Genomic DNA, 15,068 nt, shown 5'->3' with positions numbered 1-15,068 from the left:
GGCCCATTAAAACAGAGAAAAGAGAGCACCTTTAAGAACTATTTAATGTTGGCCAGGCATGTAATCATAGCTATTCAGAAGGCAGAGATCAGCAGGATCACCATCCAGGCTAGCCCAAGCATAATATCAAAAATATCAAACACAAAAAGGGCTGGTGAAGTAGCTCAAGTGGCAGAGTGCCTAAGTAGCAAGCATGAGGCCTGGTGCAACTCCTAGTACCACCAAAAAGAAAAAGAAAAAGAAGAAATACTTAATGCAATAGTAATATTATTTCATTCAGGAGAAAAAATTCACAGCTAGTTTTCATACCTCATCTTTCTGTATTATAGTTTGCATTCCGAAGTAATACGGCTGGCTGTGACATGTATTAACACATTGACTCGAATTAAAAATATTAAATCAGACTTTATCTAACAAATGATAAATATAATTAGTCTGGCTGGTTTAACAATTACAACTGGTCTTATTAATTAGGTTATGTGGCAGATATTTTTCCATAAAATAAATAACTGTGGTGAGCAGAATTCTAAGATGGTCCCCAAGGTCTCCACCCTCTGGTACACATACCCTGTATGGTCTCTTCCCCTTGAGTGTGGCAGGACCTTGAATGTAGTGGGTACCATTCCTGTGAGTAGGGTACCAAACATGGCAAAGGTGACTAAAGTAACTTATCAGTTGACATTGAGTTAATCAAAAGTTAATCAATTATTAGGTCAGAGTGCATCTGACCTTTAATCAAGTGAGTTTTTAAAAGTGGGTCTAGAAGTATGAGAAAAGTAGCAGCAACAAGGCTGGGGGTATAACTCAGTAACAGATTGCTTGCTTTGCATACATAACCCTGGGTTCAATCCCCAGCACTGCAAAAAAAAAAAAAAAAAGTAGCAAGATGCATTCCTGTTGAACTTTAAGAAGCAAACTGAGGGCTGGAGTGTGGTTCAAGTGGTAGAGCTCCTGCTTTACAATCCTGAGGCCCTGAGTTCAACACCCCCCACATCCATACTGCCAAAAAAAAAAAAAAAACCCACCTGGCTAGACTAGGTGGCTCATATCTGTGAATCTAGGAGGTAGAGATCAGAAGGTTCAATGAGAATGTATTTTAAGAATATGAGAAGGTAAAATGCTTCTTATCAATATATTTTGTCTTAACAAAGGTAAAATTAATACTATTTTTTATTGTCTCAATCTTTCTTGGGTATATTGGATTAAACAAAGCATCTCTATGTAAAAAAGTAAAAAGGTAAGAATAGTTATTAACTGGTAAGTCCTATGAAGCTAGAAAATGAAAAATAATTGATTTTAAATATCAGGTAATAAATTATTTTCCAAGCCAAGTAGTTTCTAACTTTTTGCTTTTTTGAAGGAGAATCTAATTGAGTAACTGGCTGGTCATTAAAAGTAATTTTTGATAACAGATTCACATACAATTTGAAAGAATTATAAAAGTTAGCATAAATTTGAAAAAGTTTAAAAAGTGGGTCTGGTTGCTTTAACTTTTTCATCTACTTATGTTAACAGGGTTCTTGGGGCTTCTGTCTATAAAAAAGGAAAACAGAAATGGATTTGATGCTGAACACTGATTCACTTTAGCAAGACCATGTCTCATTCTGGCAATAAGAAGTGTTCACCCATGAAACATGAAGTGATTTAAAAACTTTTCAAAATTCATAACATTCACGTTGCTTTAATCAACTATGTCTTAATAATAATTCAACTCAAACATAAAGTTTTGATGCTTTGTTGTCTTAGAGAAAAAAAATGTTTTTCGGTACTGGGGCTTGAACTCAGGGCCTTCACCTTGAGCTACTCCACCAGCCCTATTTTTGTGGAGGGTTTTTCGATATAGGGTCTCCAGGAACTATTTGCCCAGGCAGGCTTCAAACCGTGATCCTCCTGAGTAGCTAGGATTACAGGTGTGAGCACTGGTGCCTGGCTAGAGAAATTTTAATTCACTATATAGACTCTGTTATAAAGAAATATAAGAAGGAATTGTTAAAAAAAAAAAGTATAAGAAGGGATCAATCAAAAACTTTTAAACCTAAAAAAGAGAGAAAAGTGAAGTGAAAAGTTCATAGAGAAAAGAACAATGCAACTGTTAAAGATGCACTCTGTCATTTGCATTTTAAAGGGATGATGGTGGATATCAAATTATTTTGGCATTTAGATTCCATTAGATACATTTAAAAAAACTTAGCTGTGAAATCATCAGTATTCATAACACATACAAAATTATATCCTCTACAACTATTTAAACTTAAGATGAACATTTTAAGATGTCAACATAAAAATATGCAGGTTTTTCAAAATTCTTTAGGCAAATACATAGCAAAAAAGTTAGAAAACAATTTAGGAGAAAGAATCACAAAGACTCAGTAGTGATTACTTTTGAGCCTGGTGGGAGAGACAGAGGAAAGATGAAAACTGGGTTTCTGGTCTGAGAACTGGGGATAGCATTTATACTGGAGATGAGGTTTCTGGGACAAAATAATCAGCTTGATTTGGGTTATGTTGTGAACACCTATAAACATCTATGTAACACTGTCCAGAAAACAGGAGGACACAGCAGTTTTAGACAGGCTGCAGGGGAAGGTCTCTCCAAGATGATGTCTGACTTTATATAAAGACTTAAAGGAGATAAGCCAAATGATTATCTGAGAAAAAGGTGTTCCAGGAAAGAGACACAGCAAGTACAAAAGTGCAGAGACTAGTACATGTCTATGAATAAGAATAAGAAAGCCAGTGTGCAGTAGGAAAACAAGGAACGGTATTAAGGAGGTTGGGGTGGGAGAGCCGCAGAGAGGGCCGAGCAGGCCATTCAGAAGACTTCCACTTTTATTCTGAGAAGCACAGATGAGGTTTTACAAGAGTGCCACGATTCAACTTTTATCTGTAGCACTGAGAAACGACTAAATGGGGCAAAAGCAGAAGAGATTAGTTAAGAGGCTATGTCAATTCTCCAGGAGACTGGCGATGGTGACTCGGTTCCAGGTGGTAGAAGAGGAAAAGTATGAAATAGCTCTGGAGTGAAAGAGACTTAAAAGGATTTTCTGACAGATTAGATGTTTGGTATGAAAAAACAGAGGACTCAAAAATAACTCAAGGGGTTAAGAGCTCAATGGTAAAGCACCTGCCTCGCAAGTATGAGACCTTGAGTTCAACCCCCTAGTACTGCCAGAAAGAGAGGGAGAAAGAAAGGAAAAGAAAAAGGGATAAGGACAGGGGAGAGGGAGGAGGAGGAGAAAAAGAAGAAGAAAAGAATTTGGAAATTATCAAATATAAATGCTATGTGAATCCGTGAAGCAGAGTGGGACCTCCAAGGTGGGAGGGTATAAAGAAACAGAAGTCTAACAACTAAGATATGGGGATGTCAAAATGATGTGGTTGAGAAGATAAGGAGAAATCAACACAGAAGATGTAGAAAGAATATCCAAAGAGAGAGAAACTCAGCAGTGTTGATGTTCTGGCAGCCAAGTGAGGAAAGGATTTCAAGGAGAAAGAGATCACTGTCAAACACTGCTAATGGGTCAACTAATAAAGAACTACAAAATATTCTGTAAATAAGAGGTGGTGCTTGAGTTTACAAAATGATTTAATAAACAAAACTAGAGTACAGAAAACTTTACTTGGAAGAGCTAATACTAGTTCTCTTATCTGAATCGTCGTATTATTTTCACTATGCTGCTTCACTACTACACTTTGAAATGTGAATATATAAATAATACTTTATACATATCAAACAGCTTTCTACTCACGTGTTTTTTGTGAAAAAATGCAAAGAATTTTAGGTTGTTAATTTTTAACATGACTATATCAGATAATGCTAAATCCATTAGTTTCATTAAAATTCCTTCCTGATCCAAATATGCACTCTAACAGAGGATATACTCAAACTGCTGTTCCCTTGAAAGAGGCCATGGTTAATATAAAAGACATGTTTGATTTATGTCAAGTGGTAACATAGGTAAAGCTTTGGATGCTCAGCATAAAACACTTTAATGGAATAGTATTGCTCCAAATATACCATACCAAAATTAACCTGAAAATATAAAAAGGTTACTAAATCATAGCTGACAGAGAGCTAGATGGACCAAGTTAAAATGCATTCCTAATGTCCATCCAATTCTGCCTGAACCCCTTGGGTCAGTTTGGGTCATTATTCGTTTGGAATAATTCCAAATGATTCCCTTGAGTTCTATTGTTATATTCAGCGACTTTAGGAAATTCAGAACAGGCCTCACTTCAAAGAAACCATAGGATCTCTATTAGTTTCTGGCTTTCATCTGAAGTGATCTTTTCAGAAAGCAATTATGTCAAAGTTAACCTAATTACTTTGCTTCATAAATGATAACTCTAGCCAGGCACCGATGCTCATGCCTGTAATCCTAACTACTAAAGAGGCAGAGATCAGGAGGATCAGGTTCGAAGCCAGACTGGGCAAATAGTTCCTTGAGACCCTATCTTGAAAAACCCTTCACAAAAATAGGGTTGGTAGACTAGCTCAAGGTGAAGGCCCTGAGTTCAAGCCCCAGTACCGCAAATAATAATAATAACAAATGATAACTCTGCAGATTTGCTCTCCCCAGGTAGAGGCCTTACCTTGGTCACCCAGCCTCACATCCTTATTCTCATAGTTCTTTAAACAAGCCTAGTACCTACCTTACCCCCTGCCCCTTTGTTTTGTTAGTTCCTACTGACCTTTCAGATAATTGTTTACTACTTCATAGTCTTTCTCTCCCAGGCCTCTCAGCCATAGCAATTTAGAATGCAAGTTTTATGACAAGGTCCTTGCTACATCATACTAAGACACATAACAGGCATACACACCACATAGCAGGCACTTGGTAACATCTTTCAATATATAATTCAGAACTCAGCACTTCCTTAAAGACGGCTCCTTTGACTCTATATATCAGTGAAACCAACTCATATTTTCTCAAATCACCCTACATTTTTCTTGTGGACAGGAAAGATCCTGTTCAGTCTTCTACAACAAACTTATAAGAGACATTGGTACAAAGGCAGAAATATTAAAATCTTTCAGATTTTACAAACGCATTTCTCAAAGCCTTTACCTTCTTTTGCCTTGCCATAGACTGCTATTAATTAACTCAGACATTCTCTCACGTTATTAGCCTTTTTAAACAGGTATCTAAGACCAAATCATCAGAGGGTGGGGAAGGTCGATATTTAACCCAAATGACATTAGACCCAGAAATTCAACCAATTCTCTCTAGCTCTCTTAGATTTGTAACTACAGAAGGTAAGACAATGAACATTTTCTTTTTTCATGGCTAGCCTAGTAAAAGAAAACCTTACAGAAAAAGTATCTACCAAAGGAAATACGAAACTGAAAAACCTGGTAAGATGGTTTGAAGGCATTTGAAGAATGCTGATGTATCTCAGCATACAATCTTACAGCACATGTGCAAAGTAGCAAAAGCACTTTGTTTCTATTCTTTTATTTATACATGCATACATTGTCCAAACGCACTTTAAAGACAAAGGTAATGAACTGCATTTACAAATATATCCCACGCTGTTCCCGCAACCCTCCCCCCAAGTAATTCGAGAGGTTCAGTGTTCTTGGGGAGCAGTGGTAAAGTCATTTGTTTCTGGCTCCTTTAAGGAAGATACATAATTTAGCAGAATGTTAACAATCCATATATTATCCATTAGTAGTGTTCACTTCACTCTGCTTTGCAGCTCTGTATGTTTTTAAATGCCCTAGGTAAGATTTGTTTTTAAAGATAAAGAAAGGGCCGGGGTTGGAGATGGGTAGTAGAGTACATGCTTAGCATGCATGAGGTCCTGGGATCAATCCCCAGCACCACCAATAAATAAATAAAACAAATAAACAAATAAGTAAATAAAAGTTAAAGAGAAAAAAAAAACCAGAAACACATTTCTATTTCCGAAATTACTTTTCCATAAATCTGTTTCTCAACCTTTGTGCTTCTACTCAGTGAAATGAATACTTAATATTGAAAACCAACATTTTACATTGTTTTTTCTTTTATTCTTTTTTTTTTTTTTTAATAGAATGCTTCACAAATTTGCTACCATCCTTGTGCAGGGGCCATGTTAATCTCTATATTGTTCCAACTTTAGTTGGAACTGCATAAGTTCCAACTAAAGAACTTTAGTTGGAGCTGCATAAGTGACATTGCATTTTCAAAGTCACCACTGCTAACTTTGTGAAAGACACACACACACACACACACACACACACACACTTCATAAAAATTAGCTAAAACTTGAAAATAAGCAAAAGACAATACTAGACATTTTTCAGTGTAGTGTTCTGCTTGAATCTTTGATAACTTTCTATTGACTAGACTATTTTACAAATATGTAAGATAAATTTACAGAATTTTGGCTTATGCAAATGATTTCTATCCATCCAATGGAAAAGATAAACCATAAGTCATTCTTTTATGTTCTCGTAGGATATTAACTACTTCTGTCTCTAACCCAACCACCTTAATATTTTTTAATTCAATAACCTATAAATACACAAAAGTTCATGAGTGGCTCTAGTACCTTTCTAGAGCCTTCATTAAATAAGCTGAAATCACTGAGGCATGTTCATTTACATTTGCATGAAAGTCATTTTGCCTTTCTGAAAATTCTATTTGGAGGTTCCCTAAAGATGTCCAAGGTGGCTAATGGACTAACCTGACAGAGCCAATTAAACTACATTGCTCCTTTCTCACATATATAGACATTCCTTCCAGAAACCTGAGGTCAAAATTGCTCTCATTTACATAAATCAAAAACTCAAAACTGAGAATTTTTGTTGTGGATGGTAAATACCTGTAGACCTTTACTTTTTAAAATTCATCTTTGTATATGAAGAGTCTCCCCAGATTGGTAGACTTCTCACTGTGCAAAGATGTGGTTGACAGATCCATACTGAAATTTAAAACTCCTTGCAAAGAGTGAATCTTGACCCTTAAAAGCTACATCTCTCAGCAGACACTAAACCTGTATGTTGCAATGACCCAATTATCACAAACTGTATATAATGCAAATTTCCTTCACCAAAAATTTTCCAAAAATATAAAAAATGTTTTCCATGTGAGTGTACCTCAATCCTACAATAACGGTAAGCTAATAAATTACTAGAAATTGATTTTTAATTCACTATAAAAGACCAAATTTTCTTAAATGTATCTATTTCACAATCAAAATACATACCATTATGGTGGAATACAATATAGGATCAACAAGGTACCTGGAAATGTGCCCAACATATAAATGTAAAATGAGACCAAAGCAATGGACTAAGATTGGATGCTAGTCCTAGTTTTGTTTCTAACCTAACCTGAAAAATAAATCTCTATCTGTACATGGAATTTGATTACAGTCAAAGTCATCTACACTCAAATACTATTTACTACCAAAAAGTACTAATGGGTGTATACTTGTATCACAATGCCAAGGGTAGAGGTCTATCTGATAACTGTGCTCCCATTTCTGTATGACAGAAGGGCTAATTACTAAGTATTTCTTCCCTTTGCTTTTAATTCAGGATACAGTTCATTATCACCACTCAGCACACTTTCCATTTTGTTCTGTCTCCTTACAGAATTGGGCCGCAGGTGGAAGGTCAATTTAATATTTTACACCAATGAAATGATAATCACCTCCAGCAACTTCTTTAAAAAGATGTGGCTTGATGTGCGCCCCAAGGGAAGCAATAACTCTTTGTAAGAATTAGAAAAATAGAAAATCTGAAATTTTGAGAAAAATGACTTTACCTTTAAAATGTACTATTTTAAATATTTTTTTAAAAAACTATTTAACTGTGAAAGGATGAGAAAAATGTTTTACTTTTAAAAAGCACTTCTGTCCATTTCTAGGAATTTAATGTATGACGAATTATTTTTCAAGGGCACTCTTTTAAATGAATAATGTTTATTATTTTAAAATTTACTCTTCGTTATTTTGCACAAAAGGCAGAAGGGACTAAATATGAATCTATGGCCAAAGAACTCATGTTCAATAACTAATCCTGAATCCATGGACAGACTTTAGATTTGCTTTCACTTACCAAAGGATTTATTATTTAAAAAAAAAAAAAAAAGCCGATAGCACAATTACCTAAATTCACAGGGGAAGACGCACCCAAGGAATGCACCACCCCAAGCTAAAAGACTCCTCGGTAGGATGCCCCTTTTTTGTCCCTCAAAGTGATTCCGAGTTCTAAGTCGAACACACGAGGACATCGGGCACGTTCTGTAAGACATCCCTGCACCCAGGTAAGAAAGACGTCTGCGGGAAGTGGGCCGGCGCTTCGGCTTCACCTTCACCTGGAGACCTGCAGAAGGAGTACTGTGACTGACTCACTGGCGTTTCCCACACGGGAAACACATCCAAATGACAAAACAGCACTGCCTCCCCAGCGCGTGGACAGCCTGGACACGCACGGCGCTGGGCGCTGGGCGCTGGGGGCTGGGGGGGCCAACACCCGCAGACGGCGGAGGGCGAGGACCCACGCAGCCCGCAAACGCTTTTGTTTTGGAGCCCGTGGGATCCCCAAGCGGGACTTTCTCCGGCCCAAACCCAGCCTGAGGACAACAAATTGGTCAAGGGCGGAAGTCGCCTGACGACATGCCTGCAACATGAAATCCACTTTTATGATCCTAACAGAACCTTCCTTCCGGGACGGGCCCAAACAAATTAATCGATAACTTGGGGGGAAAACGTCGTCCAGGACGCAACAGGCGACCACGAGTCCCCTCTCCCCTTGTCGCCAGCTAAACAAATGGCTGGGCCCTGGGGTGGGTGGACGACCGGGGGTGAGCACCGGGAGCACCAGCTGCTCCCCGTTAGAACTTGGGGCCCCCCGCCCGGCACTGACCTTCCGCAGGGCCGGGACCAGCAGTCCCCGCCATTTCGGACTGTTCTCTTCGCTGAAGAAGTCGTAGGGCTGCGGCGCCGGCTGCATGGCCCCGGCGGCAATGCCTCCGCATCGGGGGCGGCCCGCCACGGGCCGAGCGGGGCCGGGACGGTGTCCTGACAGGCAGGGCGCGGGTTGGGCCGCCTCGCCTCGCCTCGCCTCGCCGGCGGCCGCCGCCTCCCGCCCGGACCGCGGCGACAGCCGAGGCGGCTCGGGGGCGGCGCCGGCCGCGGCGGGCGGGCGGGGACCGGGGAGGCTGCCTCGGGCCCGGCGGCCCTCGCCTCGCTCGCGCAGCGCCCTCGGAGGAAGCGCGGCGACCCCCGGCGGCGACCGCCTCGCCCCGCGACTCTGGCCCGCTCCTCGGGCGTCTCCTCCTCCTTTGTCTGGGTTCGCGGCCCGGCCCAACCCGGTGAGAATGTACCGCTGGCCTCGTTCGCCCCCGCCCTGACTCCCGCTACGGCCGCGGCGGGCGGAGAGCGGCGGCGGCTGGTAGTCGCCTCATCGTCTCATCCCCGCCCTCGCCACAGGCAACGCCGCCCGGCCCGACCCGGCCGAGTCACCTCCGAGGGCCTTGGGGACCGAGCGGACGCGTGAGCACCCCACCCTCCGGCGTGCACGGTGCAGGCCGCGGCCCCCCCAGCCGCCCCCCCGCAGCAGCCGCCGCCGCCGCGAGCGCCCGGGGCCGCCGCCTCCGAGCTCGGGTCCCAGCAGCCGCGGCTCGGCCCGCCCCCTCGGCCCGGCGCGCCTTCTCCCGAGCCGCCGGAGAAGAGCGAACGGAGCATGCGCGCCGCCGAGCGGGCTGAGGCGCCGGCCAGGCGCGGGGGTGCGGGGCCCGGGGGCCCGCGGGGGAAGCCGCCTCTCCACGCAGCTGTAGGGGGCGGCTGCAGACGCGCTTCCCAATTTACCCACTGCTTTTTATGCGTGCGCTGCCTGCGCTCGATCTTCCCAGGACTGTCCTAACTCGGTGCCGTGCAGCATTGGGGAGGCGGTACCGGCATGGGGACAGAAAAGGGCCCTTGGGCTGGCACGGTTATTTGTGCCCTACATGGCTCCTTTGTGTATGGGAGATGGCAGCTATTCCAGAGGGTCACGTTTCAGAGGGTCACGCGCAAAGGTCTTGGCACACGGTTGCAGGGCCAGAAAAGGGAACAATGATATTAAACTTGGACTGGCAGGACCGTCACTTGAATGGGCCCCTGTGTGTTCACAAAAATCACATCGTTTTCATAAAACTTTCAGATGATATTTTCAAGTTTTCTTAATCGCGTCCTTCAAATCAGGTAGGCTTTATGTTCTACAAAGCCTGGATCCGCCCCCTTGGATGCAGTCTTGCCCACTAGCAACCGAGAAAAAGATGCCCTTTCTGAGTTAAAGAGGCACGAACTTGAAAATTTGATCATTAGCACAAATTTCGTCCCACCAAAGACGTGGAACACATGGTTTTTAAGAGGTTGTAGACAAAATAGGCATATATTCCCAGACCCCAACCACCAGTAGTGAGGGAAGAGAAAAGAAAGAACAAGGCATAAAAAAATAGGTCGGTGTCACAATTTCTGTTCAGGAATCAGTAGCCGAGCAACTATTCTACCCAAAAATAGGCGCCATTTTGTCACCTTGGAAAAATGAGAATGGCAGAGTTGGAAAACTTAAGAGATAATCTTTTAAATCTGTGTATCCACTGAGTGAAAAGGGTCCTTTAGTAAATGCTTACATCCATAGTCCATGTGCTTAGGACAAAACGTAGGATAGTGAAATGCTTGTATTAATCTTTGAGTCTGTGAAAGCAAAGACTTTGGCTTGTATACTTTTGGTTTGTAAACTTTGGCTTATTTACTTTTCTCTTCTGTTCCCAGACTCCAGCTATAAACTAGTGGGCTGTCAAATTACCAAGCTGTGATTGTATTTTTTCATAGGAAGTTGGTGGTGGGAAGTTTCACTCGTGCATAAGCATATTGGCCTGAAGGCAACATTTTGTTTAGCCAAGGCTGTACTAAATTTTTAAAATGCTATTTATTGCCATTTTAAAATCAAGAGCTTACATATAAAAGTCTGTATTTGCAGCTTCTCTTGACAGACTTGGCATCACTGGACCCTACTGCATTTGTGCAAAGGAATCATCAGCAGGCGCCGGGTAGTGGCTGCCCTCTTTAGGGAAGTATGCTGTCCCATTTGCAGTTGGCTATCCTCCCCACCTGGCACTCCTCAGCCTTTTATGTAACCTGCCTAGTTTCTACAGGCAGCTGAGTTGTGTGATCTCTGGGCTGGGCGAACGGAAATGTGATCCACACGCATGTGGAAGATAATCCAAGAATGGTACCAGTAAAAAGTTCCCTAGCCAGTTAAATGGGCCATCTAGGAAAAAAAAAAAAAGTTGGGTCCATACCCTCCTCTATGCTGCCAGAAAATCCTTATACGTCAAAGGTTTACATGTAAAAAACTGGAAAATAATTTCTTTATGACCTCAGTACAAAAGACTTTTTCACAGGACACAAAATCTAGACTGATAAGTTTGACTTAAAAAAAAAAATGCATGGCAAACAAAAAATTCATAAGCTAAGCCAAAAGGCAAATAACAAATTGGAAAAAATAGCTGCAACTCATTTTTTTAAAGTTAATTTCCCTAATATATAGAAGTGTTCTTTTAAACTAATAAGACTAAAACTCAATAAGAAATATCTCAAACATATAAAAGATGCTCGGTTTTACTCACATTAAGAAAAATGCAAATTTCAATTATACTCTTATTTTCACCTATTAGATTAGCACAGATCAGAAAGTTTACACATTTTGATGGTGAAGCTCTGCAGAAACAGGAACTCTATTACTGGTGGGAATGTACATTGTTTCAACTTCCATCAAGGGCAAGTAGGGGACACCTATCAAAGTTTCAAAGGTGCATGCATACCTTTTGACCTAGCACATTCTAGAAATATGTCCAGAGATATATTTGCTCATATGTGAAATCACTTAGGGACAAGGTTATTCATTGCAGTGTTGTCATAGCAACACACACACACACAAACACACACAAACACACAAACTACAAATAAACAATATAATCAACAGAAGGACCAGGGTACTGGTTCATAAATTATAGTAAATCCAATGGAACCTACAGTGTTATCTAAAAACAACCAAGCCTCTGTGGAACTTTCTCCAAGACATACTGCAAGATAAAAAGAGCAGGGCATATAGTATGCAGAGTACACCACCACTTGTCCTTTTTTAATCAGGTGGCATTTTATGTACATAAGTATAATTTCTCAGGCTGATGCATAGCTCAAGTGGTAGAGCACTTGCCCAGCACACAGAAGGCCCTGGGTTCAATCCCCAGCACTTCACATAATTAATATTACTCTGCAATGCTACATAAGATTTTTGTTGCAACAGGGCTGAAAACTGAGTGGCTGGAGGAGAGAGGGAGACTTTTTGTTTGTACCTTTTTGTGACTTTTGGATTTTCAACCACATGAATGTGGTATTTTTTTCAAAACATTGATTAAAAGTCATTTTTAAAGAAAAATTTCCACTGATTGTAAACTTTTGCTTCAAGTGTTAAAAATAGAAATATTAAACACATTAATACTGTAAGAGGGAGGGTGTATGTAACCAAAAGCTCAAGCATAATTTGATCTAACATAAATGCATCAATTAATATATTCATAATTTGATAAATAGTAATTTTGCTTGCTTTTTTAGAATTTAGAATGGCTTTTGGAAGATAATTTGAATGACCCAAGCAGATCTTTCATTTTAAAAGGCAGTTAGAATTTTAACCACTAATATTCTCTCACTGAAAAAACATTTTCAAGGACTTCCTCAACATTTCTCCCATTTACTATTTCATACTTCCTCAATTTATTTAAAGTTACAAGTGCTGCTGATCAGTAGCAAACCCAAGCAACACCACAGGAAACAATAAATGTTGCTGTCACTCACTTTCAAGGTACACTGACTGCCTGAAAGAAGCTGAAGAAGGCACTCAGTGAGACTACTCATTGTCCTTGTGACCCTTACTGGAGACGTATGCCCAGAAATTCCACCCCCTAAGAGACTGCATACCAAAGATATCTTCTCAACAGGAACCATAATTCTTAATCAAATTCCAAAGGATTTATTTACTTATTGTGTTCCCCCCCCCCCTTATAACCCTTTATTAAAAAAAAAAAGCAGTATGGGTTAGTGTATTACTTATAATTTGCTTTTAAACAAATAATGTTCCTCTTACTCTGGCGTATGACAGTGACACTGACTGAGGTCATTCAGATACTGCCACTACTACAAGATGGAAGGTTTTGTTTTTGTAAAGTAGCTGTTCCAGACAGCAATTCCTATCACAAAGGTGAAAGGGAAAAAGACATCATTCAAGCTCTTGTTATTTGTATTAATGCAAGAATATCCTAGGGGCTAGAGACGAGTGGCTCAGGTGGTAGAGCATCTGCCTAGCAAGCCTACCAAGCCTAGCAAGCATGAGGCCCTGAGTTCAAAGCCCCAGTACCAAAGAAAAGAAAATCCTTCCAAATTCTGAGTTATCAAGTTGAGCTGTCAACAATATATTCATAATCTGTAATCTGTTCAGTACAGCTCCCAGGCAGGGGACTGGTTTATCTACAATCATGTATGTATATGGATCCTGATCCCAGAATGGGGAACTTAAGAAAAAAGAAAGAAAACAAACATTGACTTGTTTGCCCCAAGTGTTAACAATTAAGTAATTTACATGAATTGTTTACTATTTGTGACTAATTACTAGGTGTGACAGATACAGTATGTGGCAGGCAACATACATTCTACCTTCCTATTATCACAGATTGGAAAACCAAAAGCAGTATTTCCTAGATTCCCTTGCATCCAGGTTGCAGGATGTGATTAGATGGAGCCTATCAGATGTAGTGGAGTAAGACCTAGAAGGCAGAATTGATGTGGACGCTGCAAATCTGGTACTTCTGCTGGCAAGCACCACTCAGTCACTACAGTGGAACAGTGGAACAGTTCCCTATTGATGGTCCTAGTTTGGAATTGCTCTGTTGGTGGCCTGGTTCATGGTGTGGCCCAACCTAGTCAACTTCATCAGCCTCCCAATGATTTTGTATGCCTTAGAATAAGTTTACTCTCATTTAACTACCTAGGATGGATTCTATACTATATCACTAGCTGACAACAAAGTACTTTATGATTGCAACATTCAACTCTATTCATGAATTCTCAAATTTCAGATTTTTGGTTTTGTTGTTTTTGAAACAGTGTCTGGCTATATTTCACAGACTGATCTCAAACTCCTGGGCTCAAGTGATTATCCTGCTCCAGCATCCTGAGTAGCTGGGACTAGATGCATATACCACCATGGTTGGCTAAACTACAGAATAAAGAATAAATGTGAATTCAGACAAAAAGCTCAAGTTTGGCCAACCATGGTGGTACATGCATCTAGTCCCAGCTATTCATGATCCATTGATGTGATCCTCTTGAAAATTCTCGTTGATGCTCCTGGAAGCTGAATAGCTTGGAATGACCCTCCAGTTTCCCTTCTCACCATATTGTTTTAGAAATTGCTGATGGCTCCTTCTTTTCTTCCTTTCTCCCTCTCCCTCCCTCCTTCCTTCCTTCCTTTTTCCTTCCTCCTTCCCTCCCTCCATCTCTTCTTTCCTTCCTCCTTTCCCCTGCTATGCAGCCCAGGCTGGCCTCACACTCACAGTCCTCCTGTCTCCACCTCTCAAGTGCTAGAATTACAGGTGTGTGCCACCACAATAGGCTTTTTTTTTTTCTTTCTTTAATTGCAGAAAACTTACCAAATAATTTTGGAAAGAAGTCTAAATTGGAAGTACAGTCAAGAGTTTACTATCAACCACAAAATTCTAACATACAAAGTAAAGGTAAAAAGCTTTATTTTTATATCCCTAAATTCCAAAGCACAATGCTGAATATTAGGAAAAAAATCTTTTCCTATTGGTCTATACATTAACATCATGACTGCTTCCTGGTATTTGTTTTTATTTTATTTATTAATTTACTTTTTTCCAGACAGGGTCAGGTTGGCCTTTAACTCATGATCCTCATACCTTAGTCTCCAAAATTCTGGGATTGCAGATGTGTGCCAACATACGTGGCTATTTTTACAGTGCTAGGGATTGAACCAAGGCCTCATGCATGCTTAGCTATACCCTTATCCA

At 40.7% G+C, this 15,068-nt stretch overlaps 1 protein-coding gene and 1 pseudogene across 2 annotated transcripts in view; both read right to left on the bottom strand.

The window, feature by feature from the left end:
• Sos2 (SOS Ras/Rho guanine nucleotide exchange factor 2) overlaps positions 1-9,025 on the bottom strand; it is a 100,802-nt gene extending 91,777 nt beyond the window's left edge. For both annotated transcript variants that reach the window (XM_074068022.1, XM_074068023.1), the window contains exon 1: positions 8,861-9,025. In XM_074068022.1, the coding sequence (XP_073924123.1) occupies positions 8,861-8,947 (87 nt within the window). In that variant the 5' untranslated portion in view covers positions 8,948-9,025. The remainder of the gene's footprint in view (positions 1-8,860) is intronic.
• Positions 6,027-6,123, bottom strand: LOC141422079 (U6 spliceosomal RNA; annotated as a pseudogene).
• Positions 9,026-15,068: the final 6,043 nt, after the last annotated feature.

This window comes from Castor canadensis, chromosome 3 (genome assembly GCF_047511655.1).
Source record: "Castor canadensis chromosome 3, mCasCan1.hap1v2, whole genome shotgun sequence".
In the NCBI taxonomy this organism is placed as follows: domain Eukaryota; kingdom Metazoa; phylum Chordata; class Mammalia; order Rodentia; family Castoridae; genus Castor; species Castor canadensis.
Note: the sequence above shows the minus strand (reverse complement) of the source record. Positions and strands in the feature narration are given on the sequence as shown.